This window comes from Nerophis ophidion, linkage group LG24 (genome assembly GCF_033978795.1).
Source record: "Nerophis ophidion isolate RoL-2023_Sa linkage group LG24, RoL_Noph_v1.0, whole genome shotgun sequence".
In the NCBI taxonomy this organism is placed as follows: Eukaryota; Metazoa; Chordata; class Actinopteri; order Syngnathiformes; family Syngnathidae; genus Nerophis; species Nerophis ophidion.
The window spans coordinates 36,140,618-36,163,488 of NC_084634.1; the positions used below are offsets into that span (position 1 = coordinate 36,140,618).

Sequence of the window (22,871 nt, forward strand, 5' to 3'; positions counted from 1 at the left end):
CGCGGGAAATTTAAAATTGTAATTTAGTCAACTAAAAAGGCCGTATTGGCATGTGTTGCAATGTTAATATTTCATCATTGATATATAAACTATCAGACTGTAGAAGTGGGTTGCACTTATGCAAATGTACCAATGACGTCATATAGCCACCCTTGGGACAGCCAATCGCTGCGCTCCTTACTGAGGAGTTGGCAACGCTGGCCGCAAAGCCTGCGCACATTACGTCACATCTCCTGGTGTTTACGAGACGTGGAGTGCGGGGGCGGCAGGAAGGTGTTTCTCACGCAGGGTTTGATTTTTTTTTTTTCCAAACAACATTTCTCACTCTTTTTTTGTGGAGGGCATGCAGGATTTTATGGTGGGGCGGTGCAAACTGTACAGCACCAAATGCTGCGGGTGTTGCCACGTCCGGACGGGGACTATAATCCTCGGAACATGGTACATGGTACGTATTGTGGTGTCGCGTATTTTATGTTCGGCTGTCACCAAAAAAAACGAAACAACTTCCACTTGACTGTGTTATTTCTTAAAGGATAAGCAAGTAAACAGTCACTGAACGTCGCGTCTGCCGCGGTCGTTCGTTTTAGCATGTGAGCTAACGTTAGCATCACAGCTAGTCAGCTCACCAGAAATATCCATCCATCCATCTTCTTCCGCTTATCCGAGGTCGGGTCGCGGGGGCAGCAGCCTAAGCAGGGAAGCCCAGACTTCCCTCTCCCCAGCCACTTCGTTTAGCTGTAGCATGGTTTTCCAAAATAAATCAACTCAAGTTATGGAAAAAATTATTATTATTATTGAAGTCACAAAGTGCATTATTTTTTTTTAACATGCCTCAAAACAGCAGCTTGGAATTTGGGAAGAGCATGATGAGGGTTATGGGGGCGGGGTTGAGGTGGAGGGGTAGTGCTGCAAGGTGTTCTGAGTATTTGTCATGTTGTGTTTCGGTGTGGATGTTCTCCCGAATTGTGTTTGTCATTCTTGTTTGGTGTGGGTTCACAATGTGGCGCATGTTTGTAACAGTGTTAAAGTTGTTTATACGGCCACCCTCAGTGTGACCTGTATGGCTGTTGACCAAGTATGACTTGCATTCACTTGTGTGTGTGAAAAGCCGTAGATATTATGTGACTGGGCCGGCATGCAACGGCAGTGCCTTTAAGGTTTATTGGCGTTCTGTAATTCTCCCTACGTGCGTGTACCACTCCGTACAGAGGCGCTTTAAAAAGTTGTAAATTTTACTTTTTGAAACCGATACCGATAATTTCCGATATTACATTTTTAAGCATTTATCGGCTGATGATATCGGCAGTCCGATATTATCGGACACCTCTAATAATAATTATAATGAAATTCTTTCATATCAGGTTACTGGTTAGAAAATTTCATTCTGGGAGCATGGCGATGGCATAAAAACGTATTTTTAAAATAACATTTTTATGGCAAAAAAAACCTTATATTTCTATTAGAAAATTATGTAACGATTTAGAATGATTATTTTTGTGCACAGGATGCGAAATGGCAGTTGAACGGCGCCGCAGTTTGGCAATCACAACGCCGTTCTGTTGCGGGTTCGTCAAGCAGCAAAATAGCGCAGACTTTTCAGGGTTTTTCCTTGCTCAAATTCAGGCAAAAATGCTACAGCTCTGACCGTGCGCCAGAATTTTAAAGCAAAAAATGTGTATGTTTTTTTTTACATTTACAGTAATATGCTGTAGGGATCTGTAAACGTTTTCTATGATCCGTGAATGTCATTCAGGTTCCTCTTGATGACGAAACGTCTCTCTCACGGCACTCACACATACCAGCTCATTTTACTTACCTTCCTCACGTTCATCCATTTAGCAGCCAGGACACATTCACTGCCTCACAGACATTCAAAAATTATGGAACTCTCATCAATAATGCACATTTCATCCAAAAGAGGTCTACAAGGAAATATATTCATGAAATAGAATAGAATAGAATAGAATAGAGTTTTATTGTCATTATTGCAATGAACAGGTTCAAAGAACAACGGAATTGGAGCAGCTTCTCCTAAGGTGCATATACAAATACCGGTGTATTAGGAAAATTTGGGTATGTTATTGCTTCAAGATATTACAGACTTGGGGGTAAAAAATAAGTCTTTAAAAGCAAATGATTGTTTACAAACTTTTTGATGTTTTTCATTCTCCTCAGGTTGTCAACCTCCTGATGGGAATTCTGCTAACTGTTGCTGCGACCCATCCAGGGAGTGTTCCCTCCGTCAACTTGCAGTATGCAGTCATTGACCATTACCTAACATCTGATCGGATGTCAGGTAGGTTTAGATAAGTCAGTGTAGATATTAATTATGAGGTACATTGGGGATGAGCAATATGTCCTCAAATCTATATGGCGACGTATTCATGGAAGCTTCTTGCGATAACAATATATATCACAATATATTGTCTGTAGGGGTGTGACGGTACGTGTATTTGTACTGAACCGTTTCGGTACGGGGCTTTCGGTTCGGTTCAAAGGTGTACCGAACGAGTTTCCGCACGGACATATTAGGTAGCGCACCGGACGTTGTGTAAACAATGCAGAGCGAGGCACAACACATGGCAGGCTAGCAGCGACCGGGCTAGGACAACATGCAAAAGCCATAGCTGGAAGACCCTCCTGCCTCGTTAAGATCTCCCCTTTGGGAACACTTCGGCTTTGCACTGCGATACAACAATGGAGGACGGAGGTTTGCAGACATTGTTCAGCAACAGTAGGGTATGCTTCTGCCAACACGTCAAACATGCTAACCCCTTTGAAGCGGCACCACGCCCAAATCAACCTCGCTTTAAAGTTAAAGTACCAATGATTGTCACACACACACACTTGGTGTGGCGAAATTATTCTCTGCATTTGACTCATTAAGGAAGAGAAAGAGGAGCGTGGTGCAAACACCGCATTCAAGCAGCCTCTCCTCGGCTAGCCAGGCAGGGCTAAAGCAATAACACATATTTTTATAGCAGCACAATTTAGACCATACACCCATCCATCCATTTTCTACCGCTCGTCCCGTTCGGGATTGCATTAAAACTAGATTTTGACCCACTTCTATGGTGGAAGAACAATGAGCCCATATATCCTCTTACTGCCAAGTTTCCCAGGCTGGGGGGGAAAGGAAAAGTTAATCTGAGGCTGAATTGACTTGAAACTGTTTAATGTTGCACTTTTTTTATGTAGAACAAAAGTTTTGTCATTTTATTTTATCTGAGCAACAACTGGAGGCAGTTTAATGTTAATTAACGTGGACCCCGACTTAAACAAGTTGAAAAACGTATTGGTGTTAGTGGTCAATTGTACGGATTATGTACTGTACTGAGCAATCTACTAATAAAAGTCTCAATCAATCAATCAATCAAAAAAAGCACATTAAATGTAGAAAGGTTTTGTTAAGAAACCATTCTGCGCCTTATCTTATTTAGTTTTTCTTTTATATATGTCGACCACATTAACCTTGGCAATGGACTTTGTGTGTATATGTATGTTATGCCATTGTTTACAAATTTGGTAAATAAATAACCAAAAAATTTATATTTTTTTGTTTTCTTACTGTACCGAAAATGAACCGAACCGTGACCTCTAAACCGAGGTACGTACCGACCCGAAATGTTTGTGTACCGTTACACCCCTAATTATTTGACATAAAAATGATAATGCAAGCAATTCAAAACAGGTTGAACAGGCTAATATGTAACATATTGTTTCATTTCTGTTTGAATTATTTTCTCAGAACTATTATTAATCTGCTTTCTGATTCACTGCTTACTTTCTGCTGTGACCCAAATCCATCTACACTTCTTTTAAAGTGTAATAACTTATTTGTTAGTTGTGTAGATACTTTGGTTGGGGGTGATACTACAAATGTGGGTGTTGTGTTGATACCAAGCACTTTAAGACCATACCAATGTTCACAAAAAGACAATTCTGAATCATTGCATGATTCCATTTTTGATCACGACTGTAATCTGACAGAAACACAGGCTGGCGGTGTAACAATATCAATTAATATCATTATTATATTTCCTTATTCCCTTTGAATGCGTACAACGTGTAATAAAATCAACATTGCGAAAAAGCTAAACTACAAATGGCTTTTATTTACTTTAAACGTTATACTTTAACAACAAATAACTATTTTGTGACCGTAAAAAAATATCGATCTGCAAAACCCAAATCTTGCCGCTTACGTGTCTTTTACGTCCTCATGTTTCCAGGGGCTTATTCGCCGAATTTGCACACATAATAAATACAACATAAAACGGTTTTTGAGAAGATGAAAAGTAATATCAATCATATAATATCAATCAATCAATGTATGTATATATATAGCCCAAGTCTAAGTCTAAGGAATACTAATACTACTCCTGGTGTCGACACCACCAATGTATGGCTTAATCCGCCCTCGTACTTGTTGTGTACTTTTGGCTGCGACAATGCTAACTGACACACCAACAGTTATTGTTCTATTATCCTCTCTCTAGACCAGGGGTCTTTAACGTTGTCCACACCAAGGACCCCCAAAATGATTGAGCGATGGAGCGGCGAACCCCTTCTTGTAAAAAATCAATTGTTTTATATTAAAGGGGAACATTATCACATTTTCAAAAGGGTTAAAAACAATAAAAATCAGTTCCCAGTGGCTTGTTTTATTTTTTGAAGTTTTTTTCAAAATGTTACACCTCCCGGAATATCCCTAAAAAAAGCTTTAAAGTTCTTGATTTTCGCTATTTGTGATGTGACTGTCCATTTCCCTGTGACGTCATACAGGGCTGCCAATACAAACAACATGGTGGTTACCACAGCAAGATATAGCGACATTAGCTCGGATTTAGACTCGGATTTCAGCGGTTTAAGCGATTCAACAGCATGTATTGAAACAGATGGTCGGAGTATGGAGGCAGATAGCGAAAACGAAATTGAAGAAGAAATTGAAGATATTGAGCGAATAGCTATTGACGCTATTCGGCCATAGCATGGGTGTACCTAATGAAGTGGCCCATAGCATGGCTGCCTTATTAGCATCGCCTGTAAAATGTGCGGACCAAACGATCAGGACTTTCGCATCTTGTGACACTGGAGCAACTTAAATCCGTCGATTGGTAAGTGTTTGTTTCGCATTAAATGTGGGTATCTAGTTTCAAATGTACATACAGCTAGCGTAAATAGCATGTTAGCATCGATTAGCGTAGCATGTTAGCATCGATTAGCTGGCAGTCATGCTGCGACCAAATATGTCTGATTAGCACATAAGTCAACAACATCAACAAAACTCACCTTTGTGATTTAGTTGACTTAATCGTTGCAAATGCATCTTCAGGTTATCCATACATCTCTGTGCCATGTCTGTCTTAGCATCGCCGGTCAAATGTGGAGACACTCTGGTACATTCAATGGGGGTCTGGCGGCAGATTTCTTGCCATTGGTGCAACTTGAATCCCTCCCTGTTAGTGTTGTTACACCCTCCTACAACACACCGACGAGGCATGATGTCTCCAAGGTTCCAAAAAATAGTCGAAAAAATTGAAAATAACAGAGCTGAGACCCAATGTTTACAATGGGTTGAAAATGAAAATGGCGGGTGTATTACCTCGGCGACGTCACATTCTGACGTCATCCCCTCCAGAGCGATAAACAGAAAGGCGTTTAATTCGCCAAAATTCACCCAATTAGAGTTCGGAAATCGGTTAAAAAAATACATGGTCTTTTTTCTGCAACATCAAGGTATATATTGACGCTTACATAGGTCTGCTGATAATGTTCCCCTTTAAACTGGTGGCAGCACAGTGGTAGAGGGGTTAGTGCCTCTGCCTCACAAAACGAAAGTCCTGGGTTTCTATCCTGTGCTGGGGATCTTTCTGTGTGGAGTTTGCATGTTCTCCCCGTGACTCTGTGGGTTCCCTACGGGTACTCCGGCTTCCTCCCACTTACAAAGATTGGCAACACTGAATTGGCCCTAGTGTGTGAATGTTGTCTGTCTATCTGTGTTGGCCCTGTGACATACTTGCCAACCCTCCCGGATTTTCCGGGAGACTCACGAAATTCAGCGCCTCTCCCAAAAACCTCCCGGGACAAATTTTCTCCCGAAATTCAGGCAGAGCTGGAGGCCACGCCCGCTCCAGCTCCATGCGGACCTGAGTGAGGACAGCCTGTTTTCACGTCCGCTTTCCCACAATATAAACAGCGTAGAATGATCGAGGGCGAGTTCTTGGTTTCTTATGTGGGTTTATTGTCAGGCAGTTTCATTACCGTCCTCCCAGCGCGGTAACAACACACAACAACAGCAGTCACGTTTTCGTCGACCGCAGGGGTCGGGAACCTTTTTGACTGAGAGAGCCAAGAAGCAAAATATTTTAAAATGTATTTCCCTAAGAGCCATATAATATTTTTTTTAACACTGAACACAACTAAATGTGTGCATGTTTAAGTAAGACCAACATTTCCAGCGTATAATAGGTCTCTTATTCTTTGTAATAACATTGTTATTCTGAAGCTAACTGTGGAGGGGGCGTGGCCTGCAGCAAAGCAGAATGTTGCCAGGACCGGCCTCGAAATCAGCGACAGGTGCGTAAATGGCCCACCTGGGCCTTTTTATCTAATCACCTGTCGCTCTGTTATAAGCAGCAGCCAGGAGGAGAGACAGGGTTGGGGCTGGAGCCAGAGCGCGACTGAGGACGAAAGAGGAAAAAGACAATTGCTGGAAAGCAACTGAGAGAAAAATAAAATAAAACAATATTGTAGCCCTAAAATAGGCCCTTAGTGGTCTGAAGAACCCCCCGGAGGGCTAGCCCCACACTAACCAATAATAAATATATTACTTCTTACCATTACACTCTTACTCTGGCTCCAGCCCCAACCCTGTCTCTACTCCTGGCTGCTGCTTATAACAGAGCGACAGGTGATTAGATAAAAAGGCCCAGGTGGGCCGTCTACGCACCTGTCGCTGTGTAGCTCGGTTGGTAGAGCGGCCGTGCCAGCAACTTGAGGGTTGCAGGTTCGATTCCCGCTTCCGCCATCCTAGTCACTGCCGTTGTGTCCTTGGGCAAGACACTTTACCCACCTGCTCCCAGTGCCACCCGCACTGGTTTAAATGTAACTTAGATATCGGGTTTCACTATGTAAAGCGCTTTGAGTCACTAGAGAAAAGCGCTATATAAATATATTTCACTTCACATTAATGCAACTTCTTGAACATAAAAAAGCATGAGAATGTTTTATATTTTGAACGTTATTTTTAACACTGTGATTACAAGTGGGATTATTCATTACTTATCCTGTTAAGCAATGTCAGCTCAGATTTATCTGAGAGCCAGATGCAGTCATCAAAAGAGCCACACCTGGCTCTAGAGCCATAGGTTCCCCACCCCTGGTCTACCGTAAAGCAGTTTGTCTGCCGTAAACAGCAATGTTGTGACACTCTTAAACAGGACAATACTGCCATCTACTGTACACGCACCACAACACCTCCAGGCAACTTCAACCCTTTACTAATACCCTCCTCCATTCACATCCCATCTCCCCGGATTGTAAATAACCTAATGTAAATAATTGAATGTACTTTTTAATGTATATACTTGTTCTTATGCTATCTGAACTCACTATGTTCTCTGCAGGCTGTACATATCCTTCTAAGTAAGACCTACACTGTTTCAATGTCCATTTCTCTGTTGATGCAATTGTTGATGACTGAAGTACTGATATCAACCATATCAAATAATGTAAATAATTCAATGTATGTGCTCTGATGATTAACTTGTGTGATGACTGTATTATGCTGATAGTATATATTTGTACCATGAATTGATTAACGTGGATCCCGACTTAAAACAAGTTGAAAAACTTACTCCGCTGTTACCATTTAGTGGTCAATTGTACGGAATATGTACTGTACTGTGCAATCTACTAATAAAAGTTTCAATTAATTAATTAATCAATCAATCATGCATATGTGACAATAACATATACAGCTTTTAGAGAGTGCAGTGAACAACTGCGCATAAAACAGCTGTAGATATACTCTTCCCCTCTTAACCACGCCCCCAACCACATCTTGACCCCAACCACGCCCCACCCACGACCACGTCCCCAACCCCACCTCCTGAAATTGGAGTTCTCAAGGTTGGCAAGTGTGCCCTGTGATGAAGTGGCGACTTGTCCAGGGTGTACACTGCCTTCTGCCTGAATGCAACTTAGATATCAATCAATCAATCAATCAATGTTTATTTATATAGCCCCAAATCACAAATGTCGCAAAGGACTGCACAAATCATTACGACTACAACATCCTCGGAAGAACCCACAAAAGGGCAAGGAAAACTCACACCCAGTGGGCAGGGAGAATTCACATCCAGTGGGACGCCAGTGACAATGATGACTATGAGAAACCTTGGAGAGGACCTCAGATGTGGGCAACCCCCCCCCCTCCCTAGGGGACCGAAAGCAATGGATGTCGAGCGGGTCTAACATGATGCTGTGAAAGTTCAATCCATAGTGGCTCCAACACAGCCGCGAGAGTTCAGTTCAAAGCGGATCCAAGACAGCAGCGAGAGTCCCGTCCACAGGAAACCATCCCAAGCGGAGGCGGATCAGCAGCGTAGAGATGTCCCCAATCAATACAGGCGAGCAGTCCATCCTGGGTCTCGACTCTGGACAGCCAGTACTTCATCCATGGTCATCGGACCGGACCCCCTCCACAAGGGAGGGGGGGACATAGGAGAAAGAAAAGAAACGGCAGATCAACTGGTCTAAAAAGGAGGTCTATTTAAAGGCTAGAGTATACAGAAGAGTTTTAAGGTGAGACTTAAATGCTTCTACTGAGGTAGCATCTCGAACTGTTACCGGGAGGGCATTCCAGAGTACTGGAGCCCGAACGGAAAACGCTCTATAGCCTGCAGACTTTTTTTGGGCTCTAGGAATCACTAATAAGCCGTAGTCTTTTGAACACAGATTTCTTGCCGGGACATATGGTACAATACAATCGGCAAGATAGGCTGGAGCTAGACCGTGTAGTATTTTATACGTAAGTAGTAAAACCTTAAAGTCACATCTTAAGTGCACAGGAAGCCAGTGCAGGTGAGCCAGTACAGGCGTAATGTGATCAAACTTTCTTGTTCTTGTCAAAAGTCTAGCAGCCGCATTTTGTACCAACTGTAATCTTTTAATGCTAGATAGGCTCCAGCACCCTCCGAAACCCCGAACGGGACAAGCGGTAGAAAATGAATGGATGGATATTAAATTGGTCCTAAAGGTACCTTGATATTGTGCAATTCTAAGATATTGAAATAATAGCAGGAGTGCCCATAATAGCTCGGTGGCAAGAAGCGTTCTGATTCCCTCTTACACACATGGAAGAGGGATGTGTACTATGGCTATGAGTTGTTGTTTTTTTTTGTTTTTTTTCCCCCTTGGCCTCAGTCTGCACCCCCACTCCAGGGCCTAGGCTAAGACCGATTTTTTAATTGTATTTTAATCTTCTATTTTTTTCTCACCCCCCTTGTTTACCTGTATGTCATCTTTTTTGTAAGGGGCGCTGGAAGCCGGCAGACCCGTCAGCGATCCTGTTCTGTCTCCCTGTAATGTTTGTCTGATCTTGAATGGGATTGTGCTGAAAATTGTAATTTTCCTGAAGGAACTCTCCTGACGGAATAAATAAAGTACTATCTATCTATCTATCTATCTCTATCTACTGTCTGCCAACGAGCACACTATGCACTAATTGCTAGCTGGCATCCAGTGTGCTAATCGCTAGCTGGCATCAACTAATCCAAAAATCGCTAGTTGGCAACTAGCCTGAGTACGTACGCTGTTTCACACAGGAATGATCCGCATCAGGGTTTACGTTGTAATGTAAACTAAACCATTACCAGAATGCATGCGTTCAGTATTTTATTTAATCTTTATTTTTATGTTTGTTGTACTTGTATCCCCACCAGGGAACGCCGGTGCTGGATTGGCCATATCTCTGCTGATGGTGACCGTGAGCGCCGTCTTGCTGTATGGAGCCATTACCGTAAGTAGCAAACAAGCACAAAATTCTGTAGCCAGAACTGTGGTTTTCCTGGTATATTTATCACGCGTGACAGGTTGGAGATGTGCTTTATATTACCGCCCACCCGTGTTTTTTTTTAAAAGGCCTACAGAAAGCCACTACTCCCGACCACGCAGTCTGATAGTTTATATATCAATGATGAAATATTAACATCGCAACACATGCCAATACGGCCTTTTTAGTTGACTGAATTGCAATTTTAAATTTCCCGCGGCGTTTCCTGTTGAAAACGTCGCGGAATAATGACGCGTGACGTCTCGAGTTGGAGGGGACATATTAGCGCGGCACCACTTGCGGCTAAAAGTCGTCTCTTTTCATCGCACAATTACACAGTATTTTTCCACATCTGTGTTGCTGAATCTGTTGGAATTTGTTCAATTAATAATGGAGAAGTCAAAGTAGAAAGATGGTGGTGGGAAGCTTTAGCCTTTATAAAATCCGCTACACCTCCTTGATACCGAAGTACATGTCAAATGACTTCCTTAACGTAAAATGACCGCCATAACCACAACACCAGGGGGAGCTCCACAAACCACGTTAAACCCAGATTTCGATCTAACAAAGGTCTTAACTCATTCTCTTTCTATGCCACATCAATGTGGAATGCACTCCCAACAGGTGTAAAAGTAAGTGCATCTCTATATTCCTTCAAAACTGCTCTAAAACAACACCTCCGGGCAACTTCAACACTTTACTAATACCCTCCTCCATTCACATCCCATCTCCCCGGATTATAAACAACTCAAATGTACTTCTAATGTATATACTTGTTCTTATGCTATGTGAACTCACTATGTTCTCTGCTGGCTGTACATATCCTACTAAATAAGACCTACACTGTTTCAATGTCCACATTTCTCTGTTGATGCAATTGTTGATGACTGAAGTTCTGATATCAACCAAAGCTCCTCATCCCACCCCCCGGATTGTAAATAATGTAAATAATTCACTGTACATACTATGATGATTAACATGTGTGATGACTGTATTATGTTGATTGTATATATTTGTACCATGAATTGATTAACGTGGACCCCGACTTAAACACGTTGAAAAACTTATTCGGGTGTTACCATTTAGTGGTCAATTGTACGGAATATGTACTGTACTGTGCAATCTACTAATAAAAGTATCAATCAATCAATCAAAGCCACGGTGTTTCCTTGTTTGAAATTCCCGGAGGTGAAGCTTTACCATGGATCAGAGCGGTCAAGCGAACATGGTTCCCGACCACATGTCAACCGGCAGGTTTCGGTGAGAAAATTGTGGTAAAAAGTCGCCTCTTACCGGAGATCTGCGGAGCTTGCGCCGTCCATGCAGCTGCCGTGACTTCCCCTCAGAGACACTGGCGTCAACACACCCGTAGACACACCCCTCCGACTATCAGGTACTATTTAACTCACTGAAACACTAGCAACACAATAGAAAGTTAAGGGATTTCCCAGAATTATCCTAGTACCGTATTTTTCGGACTATAAGTCGCGTTTTTTTTTTTTTTTTGTAGTTTGGGCGGGGGTGAGACTTGGCCAAACTATAAAAACAAAAATTGTGTTTTTTATTTGGTTTGGCCGGGTCTCACCCCCCCGCTGGACTGTGGAGAAGACTGCGACTTATAGTCCGAAAAATACAGTAAATGTGTCTAAAAACATCTGAGTCGCTCCCAATGCAATCGCCCTTTTTTTTTTTATTATTATTATTATTTTTTCTCCAAATCCGAATCCATGGTTCTCTCCCGGAAAAGGGTGGAGTGCCATCTCCGGGTTGGGGAGGAGACCCTGCCCCAAGTGGAGGAGTTCAAGTACCTAGGAGTCTTGTTCACGAGTGAGGGAAGAGTGGATCGTGAGATCGACAGGCGGATCGGTGCGGCGTCTTCAGTAATACGGACATTGTACCGATCTGTTGTGGTGAAGAAGCAGTTGAGCCGGAAGGCAAAGCTCTCAATTTACCGGTCGATCTACGTTCCCATCCTCACCTATGGTCATGAGCTTTGGGTCGTGACCGAAAGGATAAGATCACGGGTACAAGCGGCCCAAATGAGTTTCCTCCGCCGTGTGGCGGGGCTCTCCCTTAGAGATAGGGTGAGAAGCTCTGCCATCCGGGAGGGACTCAAAGTAAAGCCGCTGCTCCTTCACATCGAGAGGAGCCAGATGAGGTGGTTCGGGCATCTGGTCAGGATGCCACCCGAACGCCTCCCGAGGGAGGTGTTTAAGGCACGTCCAACCGGTAGGAGGCCACGGGGAAGACTCAGGACACGTTGGGAAGACTATGTCTCCCGGCTGGCCTGGGAACGCCTCGGGATCCCCCGGGAAGAGCTAGACGGAGTGACTGGGGAGAGGGAAGTCTGGGCTTCCCTGCTTAGGCTGCTGCCCCCGCGACCCGACCTCGGATAAGCGGAAGAAGATGGATGGATGGATGGATTTTTTTTTCTAGTCCTTTGCTATCCATATCCTCACCCCTCCGACTATCAGGTACTATTTGACTTACTAAAACACTAGCAACACAATAGAAAGATAAGGGATTTCCCAGAATTATCCTAGTAAATGTGTCTAAAAACATCTGAATCGCTCCCAATGCAGTCGCCTTTTTTTTTTCTTTTTTCTGGTCCTTCACTCTTGCCTTCCTCATCCACGAATCTTTCATCCTCGCTCAAATTAATGGGGGAATTGTCGTTTTCTCGGTCCGAATAGCTCTTGCTGCTGGAGGCTCCCATTATAAACAATGTGAGGATGTGAGGAGCCCTCACACCGGTGACGTCATCGTCTGCTACTTCCGGTACAGGCAAGGCTTTTTTATTAGCGACCAAAACTTGCGAATTTTATCGTGGATGTTCTCTACTAAATCCTTTCAGCAAAAATATGGCAATATCGCGAAATGATCAAGTATGACACATAGAATGGACCTGCTATCCCCGTTTAAATAAGAAAATCTCATTTCAGTAGGCCTTTAAAATAATAAAAGGATTGCAATATTTCAGTTGATGTGTAATGAATCCAGAATGTATGACATTTTCATGTTTTTAGTTGCATTACAGAAAATAAAGGACTTTATCACAATATCCTAATTTTCTGAGACAGTCCTGTATGACTGAACATGAATAGTTTGTCGGCAGTAAAATGTCGCAGACAATTATATTTGTCGTGAAATTGCAGTTCTCTTTGAAGGACAAAATATTAGAAACACTTCAGTGCATTTCTACATTACAGCTGTCCTTTTTTGAAACCAAACTGAGCATTGTTGGGGTTGTCTAAACCGGTGTTTTTCAACCTTTTTTGAGCCGAGGCACATTTTTTTGCGTTGAAAAAATGCGGAGGCACACCACCAACGGACATCATTAAAAAACGAAACTCAGTTGACAGTAAAAAGTCGTTGTGACAGTCGTTGGATATGACTTTAAAGCATAACCAAGCATGCATCACTATAGCTCTTGTCTCAAAGTAGGTGTACTGTCACCACATCACGCCCTGACTTATTTGGACTTTTTTGCGGTTTTCCTGTGTGTACTTTTTTAGTTAGGCTTTTTCTCTTTCTTAGTCATTTCCTGTAGCAGTTTCATGTTTTCCTTTGAGCGATATTTCCCGCATCTACTTTGTGTTAGCAATCAAGAATATGTTGGTTGTTTTTATCCTTTGTGGGGACATTGTTGATTGTCATGTCATGTTCGGATGTACTTTGTGGATGCAGAGTAAGTCTTTGCTGTTGTCCAGCATTCTGTTTTTGTTTACTTTGCAGCCAGCTCAGTTTTCGTTTTGTTCTGCATAGCCTTCCCTAAGATTCAATGCCTTTTCTTAGGGCCACTCACCTTTTGTTATTTTGGGTTTACGCATTACATACCTTTTTACCTGCATGCTGCCTCCCGCTGTTTCCGACATCTACAAAGCAATTAGCTACCTGCTGCCACCTACTGATATGGAAAAGTATTACACGGTTACTGTGCCCTACTCTCCCATCCAAAGGCAAAACCCAGTAACTCAATTTTGGTCCAAACTGAGCTGATAATAATTTTGGAGTTCCTAAGGGATATGATTTACATTAGTGTATGCGATATTGTAATTTGTTCCGTAAGTAAGCTGTTACGCGCATGGCAGGACCTAGCAACTACTACATAACCGCGTAGATACAACAGAAAAACCTAGTATCTCAAGGGACCAATCGGAGCTTCTTTGTCAGTCGCCTTATTGTCTTTAATGAGACATTTGCACGAATGGGGGCCGACGGTCAACCTGATTATGTGATATTATGGCACCAGGGGATATTTGGAAGATTGGCCCAGGACGTTGATTCTTCCCCTTGCATACTCTTTTGGGCAGATAACTGTGGAGGTCCAAATAAAAACTGGACGCTGTACACGGCTCTTGCCCAATGTGCAAACGCAGAATGGGGCCCACCCGGGATTGTGATAAAATATCCGGAGAAAGGGCACACACGTTCATGAGAGCAGATTCAATCCACGGCTCAATCGGCAAGAAAATGAAAGCTCAAGCAAACATCTATACGTTTGATGACTTTGTAGATCTTTGTAAGACGCCATCAAGATCGATTGGTTTTCCTTTGTTTTCGCAAAATCAGCTAGAAGCGAGTTACTAGGTTTTGCCTTTGGACGGGAGAGCTCTACACAGCACCGACACCCAACAACAACCCATCATTTGCAGACTATACTTACTGTTTTTTTTAGATAGATAGATAGTACTTCTTTCATTCCTTCAGGAAACTTCCTTCAGGAAAATTAAAATTCCAGCAGCAGTGTACAGAGTTGAGGTCAATTTAAAAAGTAATAAGTAAATAATGGGGGTATAAATGGAAAAAAATAGAAAAATATTACAATAAAAATAAAACACAACAATATATTGTTGGGTGTGGAATAACACAATTTAACCCAAATAGGTGAAATTAGCTCATCTCCCACGGCACACCAGACTGTATCAAGTGTGCCGCGGCACAGTGGTTGAAAAACACCGGTCTAGAAAGCCATTGACTACATTGTGTCCCTAATAAAGTGTTTATTAAGTGTCTAACAAGGCTGACAGTATCTCATTATGCCTCCCAATACAAATGTTATATTTGGTTAAGAACACTATACTTCCTGTTTGGATTTTTCCAGCATCGCAGCGGCCTGCTCATCCCGTTCTTTTGCTACCAGATGTTTGACTTTGCTCTCAGCTGCCTGGTGGCCTGCAGCTCTCTCACCTACCTGCCCAGGATACAGGAGTACCTGGACCAACTGGTTAGTTGACTGAGTTACTGCAGGCGTTGTCATCACAGGTTGCATGTTGACAAACCACTCCTTGATTGGTTCTATTTAATGGAGTCCTAGACAATCGTTGTTAGGCGTTTTATTGTTTTTCTAACAATTGTTTTCTTTCTTCTCTTCAGCCGGATTTCCCCTACAAGGATAACCTGTTGTCTCTGGACCCTCGGTTCCTGTTTTTCTTTGTAGTGGTCCTCTTTACCTTCCTCATTGTCCTAAAGGTACATTTTACTATTAGGTTACTTTAAGGCAACACGTAGCAAATTATTGTATTGTTACCAGCAATGTACGCATTGTTCTAGTTTTGTATTTCTGGTCTAGTGAAAAGATCCATAGACAGCTTCTGGAATGTGCCAACACAACACTGTCTTACTGCAAATCTCCTGGCACAATAGCCTTTTTAAATAACCAAAAACCAGTGAAGTTGGCACGTTGTCTAGTTCGTAAATAAAAACAGAATACAATGATTTGCAAAGCCTTGAATAGACTGCAAAAACAAGATATTTAATGTTTGAACTGAGAAACACATGTTTTGGACTCGTCAGACCACAGAACACTTTTTCCACTTTGCATCAGTCCATCTTAGATGAGCTCGGGCCCAGCGAAGCCGGCGGCGTTTCCGGGTGTTGTTGATAAATGGCTTTGGCTTTGCATGGTAGAGTTTTAACTTGCACTTACAGATGTAGCGACAAACTGTAGTCACTGACAGCGGTTTTCTGCAGTGTTCCTGAGCCCATGTGGTGATATCCTTTACACACTGATGTCGCTTTTTGATGCAGTACCACCTGAGGGATTGAAGGTACATAGTATCATTCCTTACATGCAGTGATTTCTCCAGTTTCGCTGAACCTTTTGATGATATTGCGGACCGTGAATGGTAAAATCCCTAAATTCCTTGTAACTTTTCAGTCTTTTTTGCCACCTGTGCCAGCTTTTTTGAAACATGTTGCAGGCCTCAAACTTCAAAGTTTTCCAGTTCAAACGTTAAATATCTTATCTTTGCAGTCTATTCAATTGAATATAGGTTGAAAAGGATTTGCAAATTATTAGATTCTCTTTTTATTTACCATTTACACAACTGGTTTTGGGTTTTATATTTGGACTGTGAAAGGTGGGGGCACTAATAAACCTCCATACCATCACAGATACTAGCTTTTGAACTTTGTGCCTATAACAATCCGAATGGTCCTTTTCTTCTTTGTTCCAGAAGGCACAACGTCCACGGTTTCAAAAAACAATTTGAAATGTGGACTCGTCAGACCACAGAACACTTTACTACTTTGCATCAGTCCATCTTAGATGAGCTCGGGCCCAGCGAAGCCGGCAGCGTTTCTGGGTGTTGTTGATAAATGGCTTTGGGTTTGCATAGTAGAGCTTTAACTCGCACTTACAGATGTAGCGACCAACTGTATTTACTGACAGTGGTTTTCTGAGCTTTACACACTGATGTCGCTTTTTGAGGGATTGAAGGTCCGTAATATCATCGCTTACGTGCAGTGATTTCTCCAGATTCGCTGAACCTTTTGATGATACTACGGACCGTAGATGGTAAAATCCCTAAATTCCTCGCAAAGCTCATTGAGAAATGTTGTTCTTAAACTTTTCGTCAATTTGCTCACGCATTTGTTCCCAAAGTGGTGACCTTCGCCCCATCCTTGTTTGAGAATGATTGAGCATTTCATGGAAGCTGCTTTTATACCCAATCACGGCACCTACCTCTTCCCAATTAGCCTGTTCACCTTTGGGATGTTCCAAATAAGTGTTTGATGAGCATTCCTCAACTATCTCCGTCTTTTTGCCACTTGTGCCAGCTTTTTTGAAACATGTTGCAGGCATCAAGCGCCAACGTTTTCCAGTTCAAACATTAAATATCTTGTCTTTGCAGTCTATTCAATTGAATATAGGTTGAAAAGGATTTGCAAATTATTAGATTCTCTTTTTATTTACCATTTACACAACTAGTTTTGGGTTTTATATTTGGATTGTGAAAGGTAGGGGTATTAATACACCCGCATACCATCACGGATGCTGGCTTTTGAACTTTGTGCCTATAACAATCCGGATGGTTCTTTTCCTCTTTGTTCCGAAAGGCAGACCGTCCACAGTTTCCAAAAACAATTTGAAATGTGGACTCGTCAGACCACAAAACACTTTACTACTTTGCATCAGTCCATCTTAGATGAGCTCGGGCCCAGCGAAGCCGGCGGCGTTTCTGGGTGTTGTTGATAAATGGCTTTGGGTTTGCATAGTAGAGCTTTAACTCGCACTTACAGATGTGGCGACGAACTGTATTTACTGACAGTGGTTTTCTGAGCTTTACACACTGATGTCACTTTTTGAGGGATTGAAGGTCCGTAATATCATCGCTTACGTGCAGTGATTTCTCCAGATTCGCTGAACCTTTTGATGATACTACGGACCGTAGATGGTAAAATCTCTAAATTCCTTGCAAAGCTCATTGAGAAATGTTGTTCTTAAACTTTTCGACAATATGCTCTCGCCCCATCCTTGTTTGACAATGATTGAGCATTTCATGGAAGCTGCTTTTATACCCAATCATGGCACCCACCTGTTCCCAATTAGCCTGTTCACCTGTGGGATGTTCCAAATAAGTGTTTGACGAGGACTCCTCAACTATCTCTGTCTTTTTTGCCACTTGTGCCAGCTTTTACGAAACTCCAAAATTTTCCAGTTCGAACGTTAAATATCTTGTCTTTGCATCTTATTCAATTGAAAATAGGTTGAAAAGGTTCTGCAAAATATTATATTCTGTTTTTATTTACGATTTACACAACGTGCCAACTTCACTGGTCTTGTATTTGGATTGTGAAAGGTGGGGGTTATCATTAATAACAGGCATAAAGAGTTAGCACATTTATTTTAAATCCGATCCAGCGAAACTCGCCAAGTGTACTTGCCTACTGCTTGAATGAACCAGAACATTGGCATCAGGTGCATCCGAGCATACAGCCAAGATTGTGAGTGTGTGAAAGCGCCCAGTCAGGCGTTTTAATTGCAGGATTGAAGTCACTCTTGTGTACATTTGTCATCGCAGGCATACTTGATGAACTGCGTGTGGAACTGCTACAAGTACATCAAATACAGGGGCCAGCCGGATATCAGCGTCTTCCTCTCTTTTGAGAATCAGCCCCAGGTTGGTAATACCAGCTCAGAATGATGAAAGTAACAATATGGAACAGTGTGAATTCAAACAAGGGCCTTAAAGTCGTTATACTGATGCACTGACTTGTAAAAAGTTGAATAGCATCATTTAGTGTCGCCATGGTGATGTCTGGATACGGGTGTCGGATAAAACCGTCTCGCATCTAAATTGTTTGATATAATCACAATGGATTACATTTATGTAGCGTTTTTTATGCACACAGAATCATTCATTCACTCCACATTCACACTTGATGGTGGTAAGCTACTTGTGTAGCCACAGCTGCCCTGGGGTTGACAAACCAATTTGCGCCTAAGGTTCCTCCGACCACCATCCAACAAGCTCCGATAAAAGTACTTGCATGAATCTGGACATCCAGTTAGCATCTAAATCCTCTGATGAACATAAATGTGAATTAGTGAATTGTGAATTATATTTATATAGCGCTTTTCTCTAGTGACTCAAAGCGCTTTACATAGTGAAACCCCCAATATCTAAGTTACATTTAAAGCAGTGTGGGTGGCACTGGGAGCAGGTGGGTAAAGTGTCTTGCCCAAGGACACAACAGCAGTGACTAGGATGGCGGAAGCGGGAATCGAACCTGCAACCCTCAAGTTGCTGGCACGGCCGCTCAACCAACCGAGCTATGTGTTTTTTTCTTGTATTTTAGTCAAGTCGTGTTCAAAAGGTAAACATTTGAGGCCAAATTAAGGCCCGGGGGCCGCATGCAGCCCATTGAGCTTTTCAATCTGACCCCCCAAACATTCCCAAATAATTTATTTAGATCGTTAAGATAGAAACTAGAGATGTCCGATATTCCGATATAGTCCAACTCTTAATTACCGATTGTAAAAACAAGATAAAATTAAAGCTGCAAGCAGCGATGGACGGGACCGACTTTTGCTGGTGTTTCCTGCCTTTACCCATTCGACATGTCTTTACCTGCACGTTGCCTACCTTCCCTCGCATCCTGGGGTCACACCGGTGCTTCTTTCTGTCACCCATAATGTTTGAAAAAAGGTGACGGGTTTTTACAAAACTTCTGTTTTGAAGGGGTAATTGCCAACTTCCTGGTGATTTTTGCTGAAGGATGTCAATTCTTAAAATGTAGGTCTAAGTGAGACCTACATAGAGATTTTTGTTTCATGTCTTTCCGACATTCCTACCGGAAGTTACAATCAGTTTTGTCTGTGTTTTCTTCCTAGGAGCAGTTTTGTCAGTGTTTTATTCCTAGGGGGCGCTAGAGCGCAATTTAGAGTTTTGGGGTTTGGTTTTATATTAGATCGCAATTTTCCCCAGTCCTGATGTGTGTGTCCAGTTTGGTGAGTTTTGAAGCATTTTAAGGGGGTCAAATTACAGATCAAAGAAGCAAAAATTAAATTTTTTAGGAATTTTTTTATTTAAGGGTTTTTTGCCAACTTTCTGTTGATATTTTCTGAAGGAAGTCGGTGTATGAAATATAGGTCTAAGTCAGACCTACATAGAGGTTTTTGTTTCATGTCTCTAAGACATTCCAAACGGAAGTTACAAGCAGTTTTGTCTGTGTTTTTACCTAGGGGGCGCTGGAGCGCAATTTTGATTTTTGGGGTTTCGTTTTTTTATCAGATGGCAAGGTTCGCCATACCGATGTGTGTGTACAATTTGGTGAGTTTTGAAGCATGTTAAGGTGGTCAAATTACAGCTCGAAGGTGCGGAATAATAATAAAGAAAGAATAAAACCTTCAAAATACAATAGGGTCCTCTGTCCCATTGTACCAAAGGGACATTGCGGTCCCTAATTAATAGTAAAATTCTGGCAACTAAGCTGATAGCTTTTTCTGTGAAAAACATAACAGTGGTACTGTTTTTATATTTATCGTAAAATGTTGTAAGAAAAAAAAAAAAAAAACACACTTACAGTAACATTTTGTAAATGTATCATTTTTACTGCGATGAGGTGGAGACTTGTCCAGGGTGTACCCCGCCTTACGCCCGATTGTAGTTGAGATAGGCTCCAGCGACCCCGAAGGGAATAAGCGGTATAAAATGGATGTATGGATCATTTTTACTGTAAAATCAACAGTCTACTTAAAAAAAAAAAAAATAGAGATGTCCGATATTATCGGACTGCCAATGTTATCGGCCGATAAACGCTTTAAAATGTAATACCGGAAATTATCGGTACCGGTTTCCACACCACACTGTGAACCCACACCAAACAAGAATGACAAACACATTTTGGGAGAACATCCGCACCGTAACACAACATAAACACAACAGAACAAATACCCAGAGCCCGTTGCAGCAGTAACTCTTCCGGGACGCTACAAAATACATCCCCCCTACTCCATACCCCCCACCCCCGCTCACCTCAACCTCCTCATGCTCTCTCAGGGAGAGCATGTCCCAAATTCCAAGCTGCTGTTTTGAGGCATGTTGAGGCGTTTTTTTCCATAACGTGAGTTGATTTATTTTGGAAAACCTTGTTACATTGTTTAATGCATCACAACAAAATTATTCATAATAATATGTTAATTCCACAACTGTATATATCGGCATTGGTTGATATCGGAATTGGTAATCAAGCCTTGGACAACATCAGAATATCGGCAAAAAATCCATTATCGGACATCTCTTAAAAAAATATATATCCAGAGACAAATTCATGCATTATTAGATGCTACAAGCAGCTATAACTTCCAAGTGGCCCTCAATGAAAATGACTTAGACATCCCTGCCGGACCATAATAAATAAACACCACCTGTCATGTGCAGACCTCGCCAGCAGGGGTCATACCGAGCCCACAAAAAAATCCAAACAAACGCTTTGACCCTGACTTTTAATCTTGCTTCCTGTCTTGTCCAGTCCACCTTGCCCACCTATGACATGGCCATGAACATGCCCGCCAAAGACCCTCCCCCGCCTTACATGCCTTCTTAAGGACCCGGCCCCCCCCTCCCCCACTTGTGGGACGCCCTCCACGCCGCCAAATGAATATTTCTACATTCCCTCACATTTATCTCCTCTCCAAGCGCCTTTTACCTACTGTATATATTTTTGTGCAAAGAAGGGATCCCTGCGTGCAGCGAAGAAATGACCCCAAATATTTTTTTGGGGAAAGAAACGCAGTCAACAATCCTTCAGCATCATGACAATCCACTGCGTCGTAACTTCATTACTGACATTGGGACACTTTAGGAGACGCAGAGGGCAGCAATATTTTTTGTCTTATTTATTGAGCTTTGCTGCGGTTCCCTACTACCCCTCGTTCCACTATCACCAGCCCAGATGTTTACATCACACTCTGCTGCCAGCCTTGTACCAAGAAGGAAGGGGGAGGGGGCAGGAAAGCTGCTTTTCCACCAACCCGACATCAACTTGTGAAGATTTGTAAGTTGCATGCCCGACTCCAGCTAACATGACTTTGGTTCCATTTCATAAACTTCAATAAAAGGTTTGACAACATCTAGATCTTCAATAAACTCCACGGTGTTGGCCCTTTTTGTCAAGACCCCCACTAAACACCGGACTCCTAATCAACAGTAAGTACTGAGCAATGAGTGACTGTGTTCTTCATTTCTAAGTATTTTAATAAAGCAGTGCAAAAATGCAATGTACAAAAAAAAGGCCTTCCTCTAATAAATACCTTAGACCAGGGGTCACCAACCTTTTTGAAACCAAGAGCTACTTCTTGGGTACTGATTAATGCGAAGGGCTACCAGTTTGATACACACTTAAATAAATTGCCAGAAATAGCCAATTTGCTCAATTTACCTTTAATAAATAAATCCATATATATACATAAAAAATGGGTATTTCTGTCTGTCATTCCGTCGTACATTTTTTTCCTTTTACGGAAGGTTTTTTCTAGAGAATAAATGATGAAAAAAACACTTAATTGAACGGTTTAAAAGAGGAGAAAACACGAAAAAAATGAAAATTAAATTTTGAAACATAATTTCTTTAATTTCGACTCTTTAAAATTTAAAATTCAACCGAAAAAATGAAGAGAAAAAAATTGGGTAATTCTAATCTTTTTGAAAAAATTAAAAGAATTTATGGAACATCATTAGTATTTTTTCCTGATTAAGATGAATTTTAGAATTTTGATGACATGTTTTAAATAGGTTAAAGTCCAATCTGCACTTTGTTAGAATATATAACAAATTGGACCAAGTTATATTTCTAACAAAGACAAATCATTATTTCTTCTAGATTCTCCAGAACAAAAAATTTAAAAGACATTCAAAAGACTTTGAAATGAGATTTAAATTTGATTCTACAGATTTTCAAGATTTGCCAGAATATATATATTTTTTAATATTAATCATAATAAGTTTGAAGAAATATTTCACAAATATTCTTTGTTGAAAAAACAGTAGCTAAAATGAAGAATTAAATTAAAATGTATTTATTATTC

At 41.7% G+C, this 22,871-nt stretch overlaps 1 protein-coding gene across 1 annotated transcript; it reads left to right on the top strand.

Moving 5' to 3' along the window:
- The first annotated feature begins 117 nt into the window (after positions 1-117).
- On the top strand, positions 118-21,933 carry laptm4a (lysosomal protein transmembrane 4 alpha). The gene is made up of 8 exons (XM_061886468.1): positions 118-273; positions 350-445; positions 2,176-2,296; positions 9,948-10,024; positions 15,162-15,284; positions 15,434-15,529; positions 18,364-18,462; positions 21,317-21,933. The coding sequence occupies exons 1-8, from the start codon at positions 133-135 to the stop codon at positions 21,389-21,391; spliced, it is 828 nt and encodes a 275-aa protein (XP_061742452.1). The 5' UTR covers positions 118-132; the 3' UTR covers positions 21,392-21,933.
- The last annotated feature ends 938 nt before the right edge of the window (positions 21,934-22,871 follow it).

What these genes read in the sequence shown, in the direction of transcription:
- laptm4a (XM_061886468.1), top strand. Translation starts at nt 133, where the DNA reads ATGACGTCATATAGCCACCCTTGGGACAGCCAATCGCTGCGCTCCTTA. An exon ending in AACATCTGATCGGATGTCAG is followed by an intron (nt 2,297 to 9,947) that starts GTAGGTTTAGAT and finishes TATCCCCACCAG; the next exon opens with GGAACGCCGGTGCTGGATTG. An exon ending in AGGAGTACCTGGACCAACTG is followed by an intron (nt 15,285 to 15,433) that starts GTTAGTTGACTG and finishes TCTTCTCTTCAG; the next exon opens with CCGGATTTCCCCTACAAGGA.